This window comes from Muntiacus reevesi, chromosome 8 (assembly GCF_963930625.1).
Source record: "Muntiacus reevesi chromosome 8, mMunRee1.1, whole genome shotgun sequence".
Classification (NCBI taxonomy): Eukaryota; Metazoa; Chordata; class Mammalia; order Artiodactyla; family Cervidae; genus Muntiacus; species Muntiacus reevesi.
In genome coordinates, this window is record NC_089256.1 from 49,498,547 (window position 1) to 49,521,416 (window position 22,870).

The window sequence follows — 22,870 nt, forward strand, 5'->3', positions numbered from 1 at the left end:
GGCCTTAGGTCCCATGCCCGACCCTGGCAGCAAGTGAGACTGGAAATATGAATCTTGCAATTTCACTGATAAGAAAGAACCCTTATGTGGGAAACTATCAAAATGTAAGATGTTGTACAGCCACATATTTTTACTGTCTGCCACTTACATTATTATCTTTACCATCTTAACCTCAAACATTTTACACAAGGCACTTCTATACAATTACATTTAATTGTCCATCACCACTTCTCAGTCATACTTACTGAACGGGCACATTTTTTGGGGGGACTGCTAGAAAGTCCATCCAATTGTCCATGTTCACCCAGAAATCCTGTTACTTGGTCCAAGAAAGAAGATACATCTAACTGGTGCCACTCTACAAGCTTCTGACCTAAAGATTAAAAACCAGGATATAGAAATATAATAAAACCAACATTCTTTCTGAATTCTTACTAAGTATTACTTTCGGCATACACACAATTAAAATTTACTGGGAACATATCCCCACCCATCACTACTTAAGTTGCAGTGTCTTCATAATCTAGAAGATACATTAATTATAACCAACTTAAGAGATTCCCAGCCATCATGACAGAACAACTACTTTATCTGCTGGTATAATTTATTGCTATTTAGAAAAACAGATTCAGACAAAGCAATACATACACAAAACTCAATCAGTTAATAATGAAACTAGCTCTACCCTCTGCTTCTCTAGTGGGACTACGGGTATCTGAACAATCTTAAATAAATGACCTAAGGGGATCCTTAAAAATGATAAGATAAACTGTTATTCTTTGAAAGAACAGAACAGCAAATTTAAAATACTACCATCTCCCAAAGTTGTTTCCTAACAAACTCCCTTAATACACACATCAATAGATTTTTAAGTAATTCTGAGGCATATGAACAAGAACCTTTCATATACATTACTACAGACAATCTTGAAACTGGACCCAAGATAAAATTACAGATTATTTAGATAATTGAAAGATACATGATAGGTTAAAGGCCGTAAGCTGAAATACACCTTACCTGTCCGTGGATCCAAGATGGAAACATAGGGGAAATCCCCTAGCTTATAAAACTGTATGTATCTCTGACCTTCCTCACTGTCGTGATAGACCTGTTAAGTCATTGATACATATTAAAAAAAAAATCAGCCTCTTACAAAAGTACCTTGTTATATACCAACAGCTATTAATTCTCCCAAAGCACCTTCGGCATGTTAGGCTCTCACTGCCTACAGAGAAAATGAAGGTCACCTAATGTGAACTCTTCACCTCCTGCCTTCAGAGTCACTTCTGACACATAAATACAGCAATCCATCCTTCCTCCTGTACCCAGTTTTTCCTTTTCAAGTCATCTGTCCACCTATGTCACTTCTGACTCTCAACTACAAACATCTTAATAAATCACAATATGTTAAGATTATCAACTCAAGTGCCCAGCATACTGCTAGGCAAACAGATGCTCAATCAATAGTTGTTGAATAAAAGGTTACCGTTCAGAAAAAAAATTACTGAATTCAGGGGCCTGTAAAGAACGAACTGGCAAATTACTAACATCTTAGAATGGGGCAAAAATTAATTCAGAAGTTTTTATTTTTTATAATTTTTTTTTTTTTTTTTTCTGCATTGCACAGCATGTAGGATCTTAGTTCCCTGACCAGAGATTGAACCCGTGTCCCCAGTGGAAGTCTCAGAGTCCTAACCACTGGACTATGGGAGTTTTTCCCTATAATTTTCCTTTATAATTTTTCATAATATAAAAAATTGGAGCAAGATCACCTACTGTTAGCATGGTAATTTATATAAAAAGAAACCAGAGCCAGAAAGACTAAGTTACAAATTTAAGGACATACAGTTAAAAGAGTACCAAACTCAAGCTAAAATCAACATACTAAACAAAGGTTTCTCAATTCCTTCAAATCTTCTACATCTACACAATCAATTATAGTAGCCACCAGGACATGTGCTACTGAAGCATTTGAAATGTGACTAATCCTAACAGCTATATTGTAAATGTAAAATATATACCAGATCCTGAAAGCTTAACACCCCCCCTAAAAATACCAAAAAAAAAAACACAACCCAAACACCTCAATAAATATTTTAACATTAGATTTATATTACAGATACTGATTTTTAAAATACATTAGAATCAATCACCTGTTTCTTTTGACTTTTAAAAACGTGGCTACAATAAAATTTTAATCATATTACATTTCTGTTAAACAGTACAGCTATACACTCTTATCAAGATGCTTAAAAAATGATGTTAAAATTCTTCTGAAGTATGCGTACTATATGGTTATATGGCTTGGCTCTTTTTTTTTTTTGGCTTGGTTCTGTTTTTTCCTCCTTCTCTTCACTGATGCCCTAATTTTCTTTTGTCTTTACTATCTTAGACATTACGGGTGGCTTTATTTTTTCATGTCATAATTTAATTCAGTTATTTTTTTTCAGCTTATAACCTGCTTCCTCCTCCTAGACACCCCATACTACCAAAGTAAAATGCTATAAAATGTTTGATTAACTCTCCCCACCTGCCAGAAAATGAAATGTTCCCGGATAATATTCTTCACAGCTTCATTGCTCCATACGTCACGGTTGAGGCACTGGCATGCAAAGTCTTGTACATTTTGAATGTTTATCATCAGCCACTTATTTTGCATCTGGCCACACTCTTTGGCCTGTAAGAATAAAGTTACATAACAATTATTAGAAACAGTTTCTACTTGGTAACAGATATGTTTCAGAATTCAGAAGCTATCCTCTTTCCATATAAATGCTAACTTTTTTCCCTCAAGTATGACGCCTAGAGTTTTCTGTGTATAAACACTAATTACATTTTTTGCTTATATATACATGTATATAGATATGTATAACTATACAGTTCATTTGCAAGCATTTTTCACATTTAAATGAATTATTTTCCTTTTATCCATTTTTATTAGAGTGGCTGGATTTTTATTGCACTGGTAAACATGTAAACCTCTTTCCCTGGAAAAGATTCCATAAACAAGGGCACAATTCTATTATGCTGTCTCTACTAATCCCTATCCAAAAATATACCTCTTCTTTTTAATAACTGTAACCAGTACGTGTGTATTATGTTATTTTTTCAACATCATTTTACACACATTTCCAAATATCATATTCATCTTAATTATTAGGCACATGGCATTTTATAGATTCACCCTAAATCTTCAGTGTAAGTTGCTGAGGATTTTTTCTCTCTGGGTTGTTTTCCTAGGCGTGTATTTAAAAACTGAAACTACAAATGAAACAATGTTTCAGAATGATCTCCAAAAGACTCCCCAATTTACAGCACAAGTTATCAATTTTGAGTGTGTACTTCTTTTTTTTCCCCCTTACACTGCCTTATCACCACAATGATCTAAGAAATATTACTGAACTGGAAAAGGATGGCAGAAAAGCCAAATGAGCAAAAGCTACCTCAAACCCTCTTATAGAAACAATAAAATGGAAGTCACAGCTTTTAAATGATTTTGTCCTGGAACAATATATTTTTTTCCCAAATCAGCGTGACATGGGAAAATCTTAAGAATCAGCTAAAACTCAGATTAATAATATCTAAAGAACATATATCATTTTGGAGGTATTGGAAAATGTAAGACTAAGAATATGTTCTGTTTAATAAGCAGGTTTACACAATCTTACGAAAATTGTTATTCTACTTTTCTATACAAATCTCCCAGAGAAAATAATTTTATAATATTCATTACTGATTCCAAAGGTGAAAATCAAAGTTCTAAAAGGAAGTAGCCTTATAATGAGCCAGAAAGCTACAATTAACTAGCCAAAAACTTATTTTTAAGTATACAAAATCTAATTAACTCCTTGCTTCTAGGAAGTAATAGTATTCCACTTAATCCCTTTCCTATAGCAAGCACATGGATTTAAAAAATTGGGTGGTAAGTAATTATACTGCTTTAACCGAAGAAAAGTATTTGAGAAAAAAGAAAAAACATTCTAGAGGGACAGACTAAATAGTATACATCCCTATAAGGTAAATTTACTAAGTCTGCCTTAACTGCAACACTGACCAAAAAAACCAAAAAACACAAAAACAAAAAAAACCCTGTGTAACACTGAAAAATAAAAAAAATGCAGAGTTCAAAAACAATAAGAGCTATCTGCTACTGTTTTTAAAAATTCATCTATTCACGGTCATGCTTTCATTCATTCAGATTCATTCATTCAATAGATATTTGAGTACCTACCATGTTTCAGGTACAGCTATAGATACTGGAGTTATAGCAGTTACCAAACCAAAAAAAGCTTACAATGGGAGAAACCTTATACAAGCAAAAGAAACTGAAAGATGTTAAGAAATTACTTTTAGTGCAAATCAAAATTAAAACTACAATGAGGTATCACCTCACACCAGTAAGGATGGCCATCAATAAAAAAATCTACAAAAAACAAATGCTGGCGAGGGTGTATAAAAAAGGGAACCCTCTTACACTGTTGTAAAAGTATGTAAAGAGGATACAGAGGAAAAATGAATCTATTTCAATAAATATATATGCATAAAGTTGAAAAGGAAATATACTAAAATATGCACTGTACTTTCTTATGGAAATGGAAACTACTATTATTTTTCCTTGTTGCTTTGTTTTGGCTGTGCCTCACGGCATATGGGATCAAGCAGGGATCACACCCACATCTACACTGGCAGTGCAGTCTTAACAAGTCCCTCCTTGTTGGTTTTTAATTTTTCTCTAATTTTTGCCTAATTTGAATAAAAATATAAGCTGTGTATAAAGTTTATTTAGAAAAACTTTATCTTATGTATTTTGTTACTGAGTCAGTTCTTTACATTTTAATTAAAATATTTTTATTTGCATTTATAGCAACTACTTTGAAAATTAAAATACTCTTAGAAGAACCAACTGGATGTCCAACTGAATGGCAATTTTACAAATAAACATGCATTTGTTATGAAAATAAGAAATATTTTATGGAAATTGTTCTGATCCTTTCTGTACAATATACTCTAGATTATGTCACTACGTAATTTATGGATGGCAATTGTGTGCCAGATACCCTTCTAGGCACCACGGACTCAGAACAGTAAATAGAACAAAATCCCTGTATTCATGCTAATGGGGAAAGAAGAAACTTACATGCTAAGAGGGAAAGAGGAAAACCTAAGAAATGTTTCCTTGCCCAGGTCAGATAACTCACCCTAAGTGCCTTGCTCACTCAGCTCCAGCTACATGAATTTCCTTGGCTGTACCAAAAATACGCCTGAACTCTTTCCAACATTAGTATCTTTACACTTAACTGTTTTTCTACTCTTCCCTAAGATCCTTCTATGGTTTACATTCTGTCACTTTGCCCCCAAACAAAAGAGTCCTCTCTCTTCTTCCCTTATATTATTTTATACTTTCTCCCAGCATACTGTAACCTGAAATTTCTGTGTGTCAAACATACATAAAACATATATATATATATATATATACATTAAATATGTTATATAGGTATTGTATTTGGTTTTTGTTTAGTCTGCTTCTCCCTCTAGATTATAAATTTTTTGATGTCAAAGGACTTTGTGTATACCACTACCTTCCTGTAGCAGAAACTGCTTACAGGTAACAAATACCCATTTTTCCCTTCACCTTAGTAACAGAATCTCCAACTTTCAGCTAAGCATCTTAATTTCCTAGTATCCTTTGCAACTAGGTGTAACCACATTGCTAAGTTCTGATCAATGGAATATGAGAAGGGATGTGTGTGACTTCTAAGTTGTTCCTTTAAATGGAAAAGGTGTAGTACCCTTCTCAGTCACTTCCCTCCTTCATGCTAACTGAAAAGCAAACATGGGGGTTAGTCACCTTGAATCATGTAGACAAGGGCAAGCAAGGCCTAAAGAACAGCAGAATAGGACAGGAAAAGCTGCATTCCTAATAACTTCATAGACTAGAACCATCCTAAAAGCATGGTCCCCTATCTTGTTTAAGCTATTGTTTCATTCCTGGTCTCTCTCACAAGGAGTTAAATCTTTATTCCGATAAGTACAATCCCCATCCCCTAGAACAAGGCCTTCCAGCAGGAGGCCTCGTTAAATACTGAACGAACTTCACAGGCATGAACCAGAACCCTTGAACACGGTCTCCCTCTAGTCACACGAAGGACAACAAAGTCTAGTTTCTAAATTTGTAAAACTGTAGCTCAGATCTGCATCTAATCCAAACCTATGGGTCCTGCCTGAGCAACCAAAGAAAGTGAAAGTGAAAGCAGCTTAGTCGTGTCTGACTCTCTGCGACCTCATTATTCTTTTAATTTTTAAGATTCATCTCTCTTAAGTTTCAGCGACTTAATTTTGCATATTCCTTCCCTAATTTTTATAAAACTAATGGATATATCATTAGTCATAATGAAATGCCTACTTTTTCTGGGAATATTTATTTATATCATTTAAAGAGCTGTAAATGATAAATTTGAGTATTATCAATGAAAAAATACATTGCAGAAAACAACACAGGCCACAAAAATACAAAGAATAAAAGGTGATATAACAGTAGACTAACTGTTTTTTGTAAGTCCAAAGTGTCCAAATTAAGTCAAATTCAGAGTTACTTCACTAAGCCCCTGAGCAACACAGAAGCTAATGAAAATAGACAGCACATCAAAACAAACTCAGATCCTTTTTTTCTTACATATTATGTTATTCTCTGTCAACGGTTATTAGAAAGGATACGCAGTTGTCATGTTAAAGATCACGAGCGAAGGAAGTGAGGAGACATCTAACCTGACATTTTTGAGCTGATAAATTGACATCAGTCTCCCTGAACTTTATTTACACAACAAAAAGAAACACATCTGGTCAAACCTCCATTATTTGGATTTTGTTACATGCAACCAAACACTTTCAGGTTTTACAATTCAGAAAATTAAAGAATGCAGAAAGAATAAGCTTATAATTAAATTTCTTAACCTAAATATTTCACTTAGGCTAGTATAAGTGTTATGTTAAAGGAAAAAATGTTTTTAAAAACACAATCATAATTCACTTCCAAATATGTAACTACTAATGTCATTTTTTTTGGGGGGGTGTTAGTTCTAAAAGGTCTTATACGTCTTCAACCTTCTGCTTCTTCAGTGTTACTAGTTGGGATGGACTGGAATGCAAAAGTAGGAAGTCAAGAAACACCTGGAGTAACAGGCAAATTTGGCCTTGGAGTATGGAATGAAGCAGGGCAAAGGCTAATAAGAGTTTTGCCAAGAGAACACACTAGTCATAGCAAACACCCTCTTCCAACAACAGAAGAGAAGACTCTACACATGGACATCACCAGATGGTCAACACCGAAATCAGACTGATTATATTCTTTGCAGCCAAAGATGGAGAAGCTCTATACAGTCAGCAAAAACAAGACTGGGAGCTGCTGTGGCTCAGATCATGAACCTCTTATTGCCAAATTCAGATTGAAATTGAAGAAAGTGGAAAAAAACCACTAGACCATTCAGGTATGACCTAAATCAAATCCCTTATGACTATACAGTGGAAGTGAGAAATAGATTTAAGGGACTAGATCTCAGAGACAGAGTGCCTGATGAACTATGGACGGAGGTTCGTATCACTGTACAGGAGACAGGGATCAAGACCATCCCCATGGAAAAGAAATGCCAAAAGGCAAAATGGTTGTCTGAGGAGACCTTACAAATAGCTGTGAAATGAAGAGAAGCAAAAAGCAAAGGAGAAAAGCAGAGATATTCCCATTTGAATGCAGAGTTCCAAAGAATAGAAAGGAGAGATAAGAAAGTCTTCCTCAGTGCTCAATGCAAAGAAACAGAGGAAAACAACAGAATGGGAAAGACTAGAGATCTCTTCAAGAAAATTAGAGATACCAAGGGAACATTTCATGCAAAGATGGGCTCAATGAAGGACAGAAATGGTATGGACCTAACAGAAGCGGAAGATATTAAGAAGAGGTGGCAAGAATACACAGAAGAACTATACAAAAAAGATCTTCACGACCCAGATAATCTTCATGGTGTGATCACTCACCTAGAGCCAGACACCCTGGAATGAAAAGTCAAGTGGGCCTAAGAAAGCATCATTACGAACAAAGCTAGTGGAGGTGATGGAATTCCAGTTGAGCTATTTCAAATCCTGAAAGATGATGCTGTGAAAGTGCTACACTCAATATGGCAGCAAATTTGGAAAACTCAGCCACAGAACTGGAAAAGGTCAGTTTTCATTCCTATCCCAAAGAAAGGCAATCCCAAAAAATGCTCAAACTACCACACAATTGCACTCATCTCACATACTAGTAAAGTGAGGCTCAAAATTCTCCAAGCCAGGCTTCAGCAATACGTGAACCGTGAACTTCCAGATGTTCAAGCATGTTTTAGAAAAGGCAGAGGAACCAGAGATCAAACTGCCAACATCACTGGATCATCAAAAAAGCAAGAGAGTTCTGGAAAAAGATCTATTTCTGCTTTATTGACTATGCAAAAGCCTTTGACTGTGTGAATCACAATAAACTGTGGAAAATTCTGAAAGAGATGGGAATACCAGACCACCTGACCTGCCTCTTGAGAAACCTATATGCAGGTCAGGAAGCAACAGTTAGAACTGGACATGGAACAACAGACTGGTTCCAAATAGGAAAAGGAGTATGTCAAGGCTATATATTGTTACCCTGCTTATTTAACTTATATGCAGAGTACATCATGAGAAACGCTGGGCTAGAAGAAGCACAAGCTGGAGTCAAGATTGCTGGGAGAAATATCAATAACATCAGATATGCAGATGACACCACTCTTATGGAAGAAAGTGAAGAAGAACTAAAAAGCCTCTTGATGAAAGTGAAAGAGGAGAGTAAAAGAGTTGGCTTAAAGCTCAACATTCAGAAAACTAAGATCATGGCATCCGGTCCCATCACTTCATGGGAAATAGATGGGGAAACAGTGGAAGCAGTGTCAGACTTTATTTTTTGGGGCTCCAAAATCACTGTGGATGGTGACTGCAGCCATGAAATTAAAAGACGCTTAGCCCTTGGAAGGAAAGTTATGACCAACCTAGATAGCATATTAAAAAGCAGAGACATTACTTTGCCAACAAAGGTCCGTCTAGTCAAGGCTATGGTTTTTCCAGTGGTCATGTATAGATGTGAGAGTTGGACCGTGAAGAAAGCTGAGCACTGAAAAATTGATGGTTTTGAACTGTGGTGTTGGAGAAGACTCTTGAGAGTCCGTTGGACTGCAAGGAGGTCCAGCCAGTCCATCCTAAAGGAGATCAGTCCTGGGTGCTCATTGGAAGGACTGATGCTGAATTGAAACTCCAATACTTTGGCCACCTGATGTGAAGAGTTGACTCATTGGAAAAGACCCTGATGCTGGGAGGGATTGGGGGCAGAAAGAGAAGGGGACAACAGAGGATGAGATGTCTGGATGGCATCACCGACTCTATAGACATGAGTTTGAGTAAACTCCGGGAACTGGTGATGGACAGGGAGGCCTGGCGTTCTGCGATTCATGGGGTCGCAAAGAGTCGGACACGACTGGGCGACTGAACTGAACTAAATGTCATTTTTGTAGTTAAGTGCTTGCCCTACTTTATCCTAATAGGCTTACCTGAAATTTAAGTGACATACAGCTACAGAAATGCTCTTCTGATTCAACAGAGCATTAACATGCCAGTCAACACACAAAATCAATCTGTTTGAATACCAACAGAAGAATATTTAAAATCCCAACTAAACTCAATCATTTAACAAATATCATGTTCCTATTAAATGCTAAAGACTGAATCCAAAGGATTACCAAAATAAAAAGAAACATGCAGACAAATGGATAAGGAAGCTATGGTACATATACACCATGGAATATTACTCAGCCATTAAAAAGAATTCATTTGAATCAGTTCTAATGAGATGGATGAAACTGGAGCCCATTATACAGAGTGAAGTAAGCCAGAAAGATAAAGACCATTACAGCATACTAACACATATATATGGAATTTAGAAAGATGGTAATGATAACCCTATATGCAAAACAGAAAAAGAGACACAGATGTACAGAACAGAATTTTGGTCTCTGTGGGACGAGGCGAGGGTGGGATGTTTCGAGAGAACAGCATCGAAACATGTATATTATCTAGGGTGAAACAGATCACCAGCCCAGGTTGGATGTATGAGACAAGTGCTCGGGCCTAGTGCACATGGAAGACCCAGAGGAATCAGGTGGAGAGGGAGGTGGGAGGGGAGATTGGGATGGCTGTAACTCCATGGCTGATTCATGTCAATGTATGACAAAAACCACTACAATATTGTAATAATTAGCCTCCAACTAATAAAAATAAATAAAAAAATAAAAAAATAAATAAAAAATAAAAAGCTATATAAATAGAGCATGTGAAAGGAAAGAACATACAAAAAGTTCAAAAGCAATTTATCTCCTAATGGTGAAGTTGTTCATGATTTTATTTTTATCATTTACTAGTTTGATTTTATATTTTTCTAAATTATTGCATTTACTTATTTAAATACAATGAAAAAAGCAAATAACTCCACTTGATAGCTAATATTTACTAAATCCTAAGTGTCAGGTGCTATTTTTTATGCTTTATCTGTGTGCATTCACTTTTAAATCTCATAAAAACATGAACAGTAAGAAGCTCATGCTCATCCCTGAGTTCAAATTATTTTATTTCCTTTTACTAGCTACCTACACATGGGCATGATACTTAACCAACTGCTCCCTACTTTCCACCTCCCCCAAAAAAGAAACATGGTTCCCCTGCTCTCTTTGAGCTTATAATTTAGCAGACAATCAAATAAACCTCCTCCAGAAGGTTTTCCTTTGGTTTCAGCTAAATTAAAACCAAGAACTGAAGAACATATTTTGCAACTACAGAGAAACTCTTTTCAAACACACTTGCATCCTCATAAAAATGAGTAAAAGGTAACTATAAACAATTCACAAATGGGCAAAATACACAGAGAGACTATTCTCAGTAGTAGTCAAAGACATATAAACTTTAAAAGATTTAAAAAAAATAATAAAAATGGCAGATTCTAAAATGATGCTATACAATAAAGTGATTTTATTAGGTAATGTCATATACTGGTGGCAGAAATATAAATCAATGTAACTTTCTAGATATCTCATTAAGATGCCAATTCCTCTGTATGTTGAAAACTATTTTTTGCTCTTAGAAAATGCCACTAAAAACTGCAAAATGATTCACAGGTTGGGTTTAGAATCTCCAACAACTTACTGTTTCAAAACTGCCTTTATGCATCAAATCAATGGGCGGCCGGAAAAGATCTGCAAGGGTAGTTAGTTTCTTATCTATCGCTCCTCCATTTCTTAATTCCTGTTCTTGCCGAACTGCAACACAGGAGGATAAGAAAGTTTCAATTAGCCATAAAAGTCATGAAATCTCCCAATCAAAAAAATGTATCAACTGCAAGAACTAATGAACAATGTGCTTGATCTCAAATGCAAATGCAAAGATCTAAGGCTGACTCTGAAAAAAATCACAAAGTAAGTTGGGGAGAAAGTCTTAAGACTTAGTTCTCTCTATCTAAAGGTAGGGATAAAGGCAAACATTATCTAAGAGTCACTATTCAAAATATCTCCTTCACGTACGCAAAATGAACTTGAGCATACAAGAAAACTTTCATCTCCATTTATCTAGTTCTAGAAGTCATCCTAATTTATCTAGCTACATTCCAGTTGTTTCTAGCAACATTCCCAATCTTGAAAGATTCTGTCAGTGAGAGACAATGACTGCTGGTGTCATCTACTCCTGGAAGGGCACAGGATTCCCTGGATGACTTAAGTCAGTCTGGATTCCACTCTCTCAAGTTGTAAGATCTATCTGAGCCTCAGTGAACTCACTTATAAATCATTACAAAATCAAACATGGTCCAAAAGTTCCTCACATTTTCTCTAAACACATCTGTCCTTTTCTTTAGGATTCCATTACTAAATCAGTACTAAATCCACTAAAAGTAGATGGTCAAGATTCTCGTTCTAATTTATTCCACAGAAAGACATAAACCTATTTCAAACAGCTGTAGCCAAAATGTTAATAATGGCTGCATGGGGTAATATGCCTTTTTCTTCTATTTTTCAATCCCTACAATAATCATTTTCATTGTAGTCATTCCTTTAGTTGACATATATCAGGTTCCTGAGGAAAATCAGTTTTTATTTTATTATAGTCAGCATTTAAGTGCTCATTCAGAAATGGATTAAGTTTGTACATTATCAGATTTCTAATATATCCACCTCTCTTACTCTTCTATGATCAAGTAGGTTAGAATTTAGAATAATTCAGCTCAATGGGTGGAGAAGGGCATGGTAACCCACTCCAGTACTCTTGCCTGGAAAATCCCATGGACGGAGGGGCCCAGTAGTCTACAGTCCATGGGGTTTCGAAGAGTCAGACATGACTGAGCGACTTCACTTTCACTTTTCACTTTCATGCATTGGAGAAGGAAATGGCAACCCACTCCAGTATTCTTGCCTGGAGAATCCCAGGGACAGAGGAGCCTGGTGGGCTGCCGTCTCTGGGGTCGCACAGAGTCGGACACGAGTGAAGCAAGTTAGCGGCAGCAGCAGCAGCAAGGGGGAGTTAATAACAATCACAGACTGAATTAATAATTTACTTTTTTAAGTAAGATGAATCCTCAAAGTTATTAGGCCTAATAGTAATCATTTTTTTCTTTTTAAGAAAAAAATTATATCAAATAAACCAGGATCTTGACCTGAAGGGAAGTGTATGGCTGCTTTTCCACTTTGTGGTTTTATCTGCGGGAGACAGGGAGAGAGAGAAAGACAAGAATGGAGGCAGAGAGAAGGAGGAAGAGAAAAGAAGATGATAAACTGATCCATAGATACCTACTAGTTTCAGTTTGAAAATCCCGGAAACCATCAAATATTGAACGTGCAGGCCGTCGTCTTTTAGGAGCTTTAGGAGAAAAAAACAGAATTGACACAAAAGCTTAAACATTAATTTTGTAACAATTCTAAAATGTCTTTATCTATAAGAATTTCTTATTTCAAGACACTCAGATTGATAATAGTGTCCTCTTCCAAAAAATAAAATATTTTTAAAACCTTCAAGTCATTCATATATAATTAATGTAACCATCTTCAGACCAACATTTTGTTATATAAAAAAGAAAACTAAGGTCCAGTCAAGACTTGGCCAAACTTGTGTAAAACAACAGGAAGAAAGATTGTGAGGATAATTCCACGTGGAGATGAATCTTACATATGCTTCAACTATCAAATTCAGGTTATCCTAAAAAATCTGCCTACCCTTCAGCGCAATACTTGAGTAAATTTTAAATCATAATATTTAAGAACTACTTTTGCACACATGTAGAATTATGAACACCAAAAAAACGATTTTAGAGTATAAATTTTTCCTATAATTAGAGAGAAATAAACAGAACCAATGTCTTCTGACACTGCTGAATAGTGTCTATTACCCAATCCTTAAGTATTGTACAGATAAAGTTTCAAAAGCAATCACCAAAATGTTATCTTCCTGTATGTTCTTAAACCTAAAAATTTACCAGGTCTTAAATGGGAAAAGAATCTGAAAAAGGACAGATACATGTATATTATGTATAACTATATCACTTTATTGTACACCTAAAACTAACACACTACTGTAAATCAACTATAATATACAATAATTTTTTTTTAATTACCAGGTCTTTATATACATTAAATCAGGACATTTAATGATTCTTTCAATATGGGTGACAGTTATTAAGTTGGCTTATGGCAAGCCCAGAAAGCATGTAACTAGAACGATATTCCATAAGAAATGATGATTAGATAGTAAGATTAGATAGAAACTATAAAAGTCCCCCAATCCCATTTTCAAAGCATCCTTCGCAATAGCCTGCATTTTCCACTACATAGGGTAATTCTTTAAATCTAAGAACTACTGAGTAAAAAGCAAAACAAAAAATAACAAAAAAATGCAGGACCACATGTTAAAAAATTTCTTATTTGTTTAAAGCATTATCTGTCAGTATATCATTTGGAAAATTCCCCTGGAGAAAGGCAAGGCAACCCACTCCAGGATTCTTGCCTGGAGAATCCCATGGACAGAGGAGCCTGGTGGGCTACAGCCCACGGAGCTGCAAAGAGTCAGACACAACTGAAGCGATTTAGCACATATCATTTATGCACTTAAGCATATCAGTATTTACATTGAAGAATCACAATATTATCTCTAGGAAAAGGAATTTGATAAAAATGAGAGGCTTCTATATGTTAACTTTGCATTGAATTTCAAATTTAACTTGAATTTTACATATAAATTGCTTTATATTATCAAATTACACAAGTTTATTTTAAATTTTATTAAACTTATAAAATTTAAATATTGCCTTATTTCTCTCTCCCTCCCTTTGTACAGAAGCAGCAAGAAATATTCTCTTCAATCTTGGAACTATTTTTATTTGAGAGTTCCTATCTTAAATATGTATGTTTCTAGCAGTAATAATTTCTCAATGCTTTCTTAAAACTCATTATTAAGTACCATTTAACCATAACAATTAAGGAAGCTTTAACCAATTGTTAACCATAACAATTAGGAATTATCTTAGGGTAAGACATTGAACAGCTGCTTAAGAAAGCATATTATTATTGGAGAGGTAGTACATAATATATAAAAGGTAGCTTTTTTTCTATTTTTAAACTACCAATGGCAGGCCAATCAATATTCTACGTTCTTTACACACATACATATTCACTCCCCCCACCCTGCCTCCAATTTAGCCCTTCTCAACGTCCTGGAGGTTCATCGCAGGTCCTTATTACTAGCTTTCCAACTACCCTCATATTTCTTGGACTCATGACCTATTCCCATTTGTTTCCCCCTTATTTACCCTAAGTCTAAGAAAGAACCTCTCCTCAAGCCACTACACCTCTAGCTTCAGGACCATTATTACTGCTGCCTGCCTCTTCATACATGGTTTCCAGACTCTTCCAAACCATATGCTAAAAGTAAACATCAGTCCTCTTTATTCTTACTCTACTAACCACAAAGTAAGAGTACTGGTCACTGAGCTGCAAAGAGCTAAAAGAGATTCACTCGGAGCTTCACAGTCAGAATAGGGGAGAAACAGAGAAAACAAAATTTTCTGAGAAGAGTAGCACCGTTTCACATTTTCACAAATCTCTGTTAATAACTGGTATAAGAGAAGACACCTGAATTTTTAGATCTGCTTCTGCATTCAATCTGCTGCTATTCTTTTAATTCAAGTATATGAAGAAAAATAAAATTTAATTTCACACAGACATGTAGTTGTAAAAGGGAAGACTATTTTAACAGTTTTAAGGTAACTGTAAACATTTTCCTTGGCTGCTACACCAAACTTAATCAGTGGTAATTTCTTAAAAGGTTGGTAGCAACATGGAATCTAAAATATCATCAATGAACTTTTCATACTCTGCTCCATTGAAATCTAGTCTACGTGGTAGGCAGGCTCTGTGACAGCACCCAATTCTCCCTATCTCATGACCTGTGCATGAACATCTCGAGTATGGGCAGGATCAACAGAATGAGGCAGAGGTGACAGAATGTCACTTCCAATAATTAGGTTACAAAAAGATGGTGGCTTCCATCCTGAGCTGTCCTCTCTGGCTCTCTCATTTGCTCTGTGGTAAGGAACTGATGATGTCTCTAGTCAACCACCAGCCACATAAGAGAATTTAGACTCTTCCTCTAGTCTTGCTTTGGGATGCCTGTAGCCCTGGCTGACACCTTGATTATACCTTTGAGAGACCATAAACAGAGGGACCCGACTAAGCCACACCTGGATTCCTAACACACAGAAATGATGATATAACAAACATTTGTTGTTTCAGGAAGTCAAACTTTGAAACAATTTGTTAAACGGCAGCAGATATCTAATATATATTGCATATACAAATACATATTGATCTGAACAAATCTTTCACCTATGCACAATTTTATAACAGTGTGCTTTGGTGGTTTGAAAATATCTGTTCACTGAGTTATGCAAAACATTCCAAATATTGACCACTTCATTATACAATATTAAAAAAAATAACTAGCTGTTAATGTCACCACTAATCTCATTAGAAGATTATTATTATTGGAAGATGTGAAAAGAAGGGAAGCGAAAAGCAAAGGAGAAAAGGAAAACTATATCCATTTGAATGCAGAGTTCCAAACAACAAAGAGATATAAGAAAGCCTTCCTCAGCGATCAGTGCAAAAAAATAGAGGAAAAAAACAGAATGGGAAAGACTAGAGATCTCTTCAAGAAAATTAGAGATACCAAGGGAACATTTCATGCAAAGATGGGCTCAATGAAGGACAGAAATGGTATGGATCTAACAGAAGCAGGAGATACTAAGAAGAGGTGGCAAGACTACACAGAAGAACTGTACAAAAAAGACCTTTACGACCCAGATAATCTTCATAGTGTGATCACTCACCTGGAGCCAGACATCCTAGAATGTGAAGTCAAGTGGGCCTTAGGTAGCATCACTACAAACAAAGCTAGTGGAGGTGATGTAATTCCAGTAGAGCTATTTCAAATCCTGAAAGATGATGTTGTGAAAGTGCTGCACTCAATATGCCATCAAATTTGGAAAACTTAGCAGTGGCCACAGAACTGGAAAAGGTCAGTTTTCATTTCAATCCCAAAGAAAGGCAATCCCAGAGAATGCTCAAACTACCGCACAATTGCACTCATCTCACACACTAGTAAAGTGATGCTTAAAATTCTCCAAGCCAAAAAAAAAAACCAAAACTCTCCAAGCCAGGCTTCAGCAATACATGAACTGTGAACTTCCAGATGTTCAAGTATGTTTTAGAAAAGGCAGAGGAACCAGAGATCAAACTGCCAATGTCTGCTAGATCATCGAAAAAGCAAGACAGTTCCAGAAAAACATCTATTTCTGCTTTATCGACTATGCAAAAGCCTTTGACTGTGTGGATCACAATGAACTGTGGAAAATTCTGAAAGAGACGGGAATACCAGACCACCTGACCCACCTCTTGAGAAACCTGTACGCAGGTCAGGAAGCAACAGTTACAACTGGACATGGACCAACCGACTGGTTCCAAATAGGAAAAGGAGTACGTCAAAGCTGTATACTGTCACCCTGCTTATTTAACTTATATGCAGAGTACATCATGAGAAACTCTGGGCTGGAAGAAGCACAAGCTGGAGTCAAGATTGCTGGGAGAAATATCAATAACCTCAGATATGCAGATGACACCACTCTTATGGAAGAAAGTGAAGAAGAACTAAAGAGCCTCTTGATGAAAGTGAAAGAGCGGAGAGTGAAAAAGTTGGCTTAAAGCTCAACATTCAGAAAACTAAGATCATGGCATCCGGTCCCATCACTTCATGGGAAATAGATGGGGAAACAGTGGAAGCAGTGTCAGACTTTATTTTTCTGGGCTCCAGAATCACTGCAGATGGTGACTGCTGCCATGAAATTAAAAAACGCTTACTCCTTGGAAGGAAAGTTATGACCAACCTAGACAGCATATTAAAAAGCAGAGACATTACTTTGTCAACAAAGGTCTATCTAGTCAAGGCTATGGTTTTTCCAGTGGTCATGGACGGATGTGAGAGTTGGGACTATAAAGAAAGCTGAGCACCAAAGAATTGATGGTTTTGAACTGTGGTGTTGGAGAAGACTCTTGAGAGTGCCTTGGACTGCAAGGAGATCCAACCAGTCCATCCTAAAGGATATCAGTCCTGGGTGTTCATTGGAAGGACTGATGTTGAAGCTGAAACTCCAATACTTTGGCCACCTGACGCGAAGAGCTGACTCATTTGAAAAGACCGATAAGGAGCCATAATAGCTCAGTTAGGAGAGCATTAGAATGAAAAGACCCTGATGCTGGAAAAGACTGAGGACAGGAGGAGAAGGGGACGACAGAGGATAAGATGGTTGGATGGCATCACCGACTCAATGGACATGGGTTTGGGTGGACTCCGGGAGTTGGTGATGGAGAGGGAGGCCTGGCATGCTGCATTTCATGGGGTTGTAAAGAGTCGGACACAACTGAGCGACTGAACTGGACTGAATCTCATTAGAAAGCCTTTAAGTACTAGGAAGCTAACAAGATCACAATCATGGACATAAACTTTCTAAAATTCTAAGTTCTGCATGAAAGCTTTTTTTCCCTTAAATGACTGGCAGCAATTAATGTCAGTTGTTTGCCTTGAAGCAGTTAACAGGCTTTGTTCACATTTAAGAAAATGTCTGCCAAATGCCTAACTCTAAATAACTAGTTTGTCAGTAATCTTTCAAGAAAAATAGTGTTCCATAAGAAAAGCAGCTAGTTTAGGTTTCAACTCAAACACCTATAGAAGTGTTTTTCCTTAAAGTAACCAGAGTACTTCAGTATGTGGAAGTGCCTTATGTACACACTCTATTTCATCAAAAAGAATAGTTTAAAAATGTGGGTCAAGATTAAATGAAATGAATTTTTATTGCTTTGCCAAGAACATTAATAAGTAAAATTGGCTTTTTTTGTTTTTAAACTGCAAGTGTGGATCAGTGAAGAATTCAACAAGTAGCAGCAGTTTGGTGCCACTATCCTGATTTAATTAAGATGGCAGTAGTTGGACCAATCATTGCTTCTCAATTATCAGCCCAAATGTCAACACTGTAAAAAAGGCAAATAACTTGTTAGTATTATTATGAAAATGGTTCTGTTCTTACAGACCCACTGAAAGAGTATCAGGGACTCTCAGACCACACTTTGAGAAACACACTTGAAATCGATACTACTCTTAAGAAAATAGTTCTCCAAAAAACTTTTCAAAGTTATAATAAGGTCTACTAATGAAAGTTCAGACTGACTTACCAACTGTATAAAGTCATTCTTACCCCCTACCCTCATCAAACCAGAGGTAAAAGAAAGTGATGTTTCAGATGGAAACTCTTTTGCCTCAAACAGTAAAAGAGCATAGAACCCATTTGCTGTTGTCTTCCCCACGCAAAGATCCTGCCTTTACTCCTTGCAATAAAGGAAAGAGAAAGCTTCCAAGGGCATTATTCCTGAGTTACATTTATATGAAGAAAAAAAAAAGCAGAAAGCACATATTATTCTTCAATATTCAGACCTTATAGTGCTCTTTCTCCCATCTTTATTTCTGAATCTTACTCTCATCTTTATTTCTGACTCTGGACATCTTTATTTCTTTCTACAGTAAACTCCAAAGCTGCCAGGTTAAAGATCAATCTTAAAACTCTCAACTAACTTGCTTTTTCAAATCAAAAGACATGGTTTATGTAATTTTCTTCATCTTTTTCTTACAACTTACTTCTTTTAGCCTGCCTACGAAGCTTCTTATAGATTTATGTTTTGGCATTGCTATTCTCAACATACACATATACATGTATAAATATGTACATATGTATGTAAATATACATGTTTCTATGACTCTGTCTACCCAACCAAATCATAACTTCCTCTTCTGGGTTGTGGGGTTTTAAGTTTTTTTGGCCACACTACATGGCCGGCAAAATTTTAGTTTCTCAACCAGTGATGGAACCTGTGCCTCTAACAGTGGGAAGTGCAGAGTCTTAACCACTGGACTGACAGCAAAGTTCTTTCTCTTCTGCAGTTTTAATATACCTCTTAATGCCTAAAATATCTGGCTCACAAAAGGTAAGTGTTTGTTAAAATAAAATTATAGGCAATGTTGAGCATCTTTTCATGTATTTGTTGGCAATCTGTATGTCTTCTTTGGAGAAATGTCTGTTTAGGTTTTTCGCCCATTTTTGATTGTGTTATTTGTTTTTCTGGTACTGAGCTGCATGAGCTGTAGTATATTTTGGAGACTAATCCTTTGTCAGCTATCTTGTTTACAATTATTTTCTCTCATTCTAAGGGTTGTCTTTTAATCTTGTTTGTTTCCTTTGCTGTGTAAAAGCTTTTAAGTTTAATTAAATCCCATTTGTTTATTTCCATTTTGCTTTTGTTTTTATTTCCATTACTTCAGGAGGTGGCTCAAAGAGGCTCTTGCTATGATGTGTGTCAAAGACTGTACTGCTGCTGTTTTCCTCTAAGAGCTTTATAGTAATGCAAGTCAAAACTATAATGAAGTATCACCTCACACTGGTCAGAATGGTCATCATTAAAAAATCTACAAACAATAAATGCTGGAGAAGATGCAAAGAAAAGGGCACCCTTGTGCACTGCTGGTGGGAATGTAGACTGATACAGCCACTATGGAGAACAGTACAGATTCCTTAAAAAAACTAGGAATAGAACTACCATGTGACCCAGCAATCCTACTACTGAATATACACCCTGAGAAAACCATAACTGAAAGAGCCACATGTACCCCAATGTTCAGAGTGAATTAAGTCAGAAAGAGAAAGACAGATATTGTATATTAACAAATGCATATGGAATCTAGATGTTACTGATACCTATTTGCAGGGCAGCAATGGAGACACAGATATACGGAACAGACTTGTAGACACAGTAGAAGAGGGTAGGACGAATTGAGAGTAGCATGGAAACATGCATATCACCATATGTAAAATAAATAGCTGGTGGGAATTTGCTGTGTGACATAGGGAGCTCAACCCAGGGCTCCGTAACTACCTAGAGCGATGGGACGGGGTAGGAGATAGAGAGGTTCAAGAGAAAGGAGATGTATGTATACCTGTGGCTGATTCATGATATATGGCAGACACCAGTACAATACTGTAAAGCAATTATCCCCCTCACCCCAAATTTTTAAAGAATAACGAATCCGCCTTCCAATGCAGGGGACAAAAGTTCTGTCCTTAGTTGGGGAACTAAGATCCCATATGCCTCAGGGCAACTAAGACCTGATGCACCCAAATAAATAAGTATTTTTTTAAAATAAAATACAATAAAACTATAAATTTTCTTTAAATCTGATTAAATGTTCTATTTCCTACTATCTTCTCTATGCACCTCAGATTGATACCCTAATTTTTTGCATGGCATAGAGATTATTTTTTCTGTTTTTCAATACAGGAATAACACTTCTAAAAATTAAATAAGAGTTCCCTGGTAGTTCAGTGGCTAAGACTTTCCGCTCCCAATGCAGGGGACCCAGGTTCAATCCCTGGTCAGGGAACTAGATCCCACATGTGCCAACTAAGATCTGGTACAGCCAAATAAATAAATACATTAAAAAAAAAAAAGAGTGAAGATATAGTGTATCAAGACAGTAAGGACATGGCGGTCAAGTGGGTATTAAAAAAGAAACAATCAGAGTCTTTTATCTAATGATAGATTTGTTTCCATTATAAGGCAGCAATTCCTTTTGCTTATTTTCATCTTTTTGGCCTTCTGAAATAGTTATCAACTTTTTAATCTCATTCACTCCTCAGAAGAGGCAACTGTGCAACTTGCCTCAGTGGAATACGGAATTACAAGATAAGAACTGACTGTACTTGAAATAATAATCTGAGCAAGTCTTCACATCTTTTGATAGCTTTATTAAAATCCTGAAGACAACAATAAAGGCAAATAAAGCTAGGAAAAAAAGGTAAACTTACCACCAAACAAAGGTTCTGGTTCCACCAGTATTTCTTGCTTTTGAGGAATTGGGGCACGAACTTCCTCTCTATTAAGAAGAAATAAGTGGGAAAATATCCAAATGAAAACTGTTTTCTGCTACCTATTTCTCATTGTAATTATTATGAATACATTCAAATTAACAAGTAAAATGAACAACAGACTTAGTGACTTTAAGGAACCACATTAAATTATGACAAGTCATGGCTGGGTGATTTCCAAATAGAGATCAACTGGGACAAGGTACCTGGCACAGATAGAGCAAATGGGCTTAAGGAAAGAGAACAAACATAAAAATAAAAAATACTGTGTCTTCCCTCTTAAGTTCCCTCCCCTAAATTCTTAAGGAGAAAAAAGACAGGAAATTTATACACACACACACAAAATTTAGGAATAAATTAATGGAAAAATATGAGTTTAATGAAAGTAATATTACATCACCACTACATCAAATACAGAATTAAAACATAGATATATTAATATAAGTTTAAACAGGCAGTTAATTTTATGCTAGTTATGACAAGAACTAAGTAGTTGCTGTTTTGTTGTTTAGTCACTAAGTCATGTCCAACTCTTTAGTGACCCCATGGACTGTCAGGTTCCTCCATCCATGAGATTTCGCGGCAAGAATACTGGAGTGGGTTGTCATTTTCTTCTCCAGGGGATCTTCCTGACCCAGGGATCAAAGTGCATGTCCTGCGTTAGCAGGCGATTCTTTACCACTGAGTCACCAGGGAAGTCCAACCTAAGCAGTACTCTTGGATTCTTCATTAAAGAGACACTAATAACAGGAAAAAACTCATCTTTTAAAAGCCTATAAATTTCTTCAGAGTTTACCTCCAGAGGGTTTACTAATAATCCATCTCTTCTAGTGAACAATACTCATTTAGATATGCTGTAAAAATGATACATTTCTTTATATATCATTTAGTTATTTTAGCTTTAACTCAAATACAAAACTGCTGATTAATGTTCATAGCATGTAGTAGGTTCCAAATTTATTATGTTGCTCTTAAAATAAATGTTAATTTAACTTAGGCCAATGTTTTTCATTCAGGTGTTTCTAATAGTAATAACTGAGCTTAAGGCTCTGTTTTTGATACCTAAAAGTTGAAACATCAAAACATGCTTTATTTAATAAAGTATCAATACTCATTTGTCAACAAAAACTAACATACTGTAAATAAAGAAAAACTAGTCAGACCAAGAAAACTATAATAAGCCAAATGAGTGAAGCATAAATGATGATAACTCAATATTACACTAAGAACTCTTCCTTACTGGATTTCAGTCACTGCTCACAAACAGAATTG

The 22,870-nt window shown here is 36.0% G+C and overlaps 1 protein-coding gene across 1 annotated transcript in view; it reads right to left on the reverse strand.

Annotated features, from left to right (window-relative positions):
• UBXN7 (UBX domain protein 7) overlaps window positions 1–22,870 on the reverse strand; it is a 52,892-nt gene that overhangs the window by 8,614 nt on the left and 21,408 nt on the right. The window contains exons 3-8 of the mRNA XM_065942245.1: window positions 21,539–21,606; window positions 12,877–12,942; window positions 11,242–11,354; window positions 2,531–2,677; window positions 1,018–1,108; window positions 246–373 (exon numbers count right to left, since the gene is read on the reverse strand). Of these exons, the coding sequence (XP_065798317.1) occupies window positions 246–373; window positions 1,018–1,108; window positions 2,531–2,677; window positions 11,242–11,354; window positions 12,877–12,942; window positions 21,539–21,606 (613 nt within the window). The remainder of the gene's footprint in view (window positions 1–245; window positions 374–1,017; window positions 1,109–2,530; window positions 2,678–11,241; window positions 11,355–12,876; window positions 12,943–21,538; window positions 21,607–22,870) is intronic.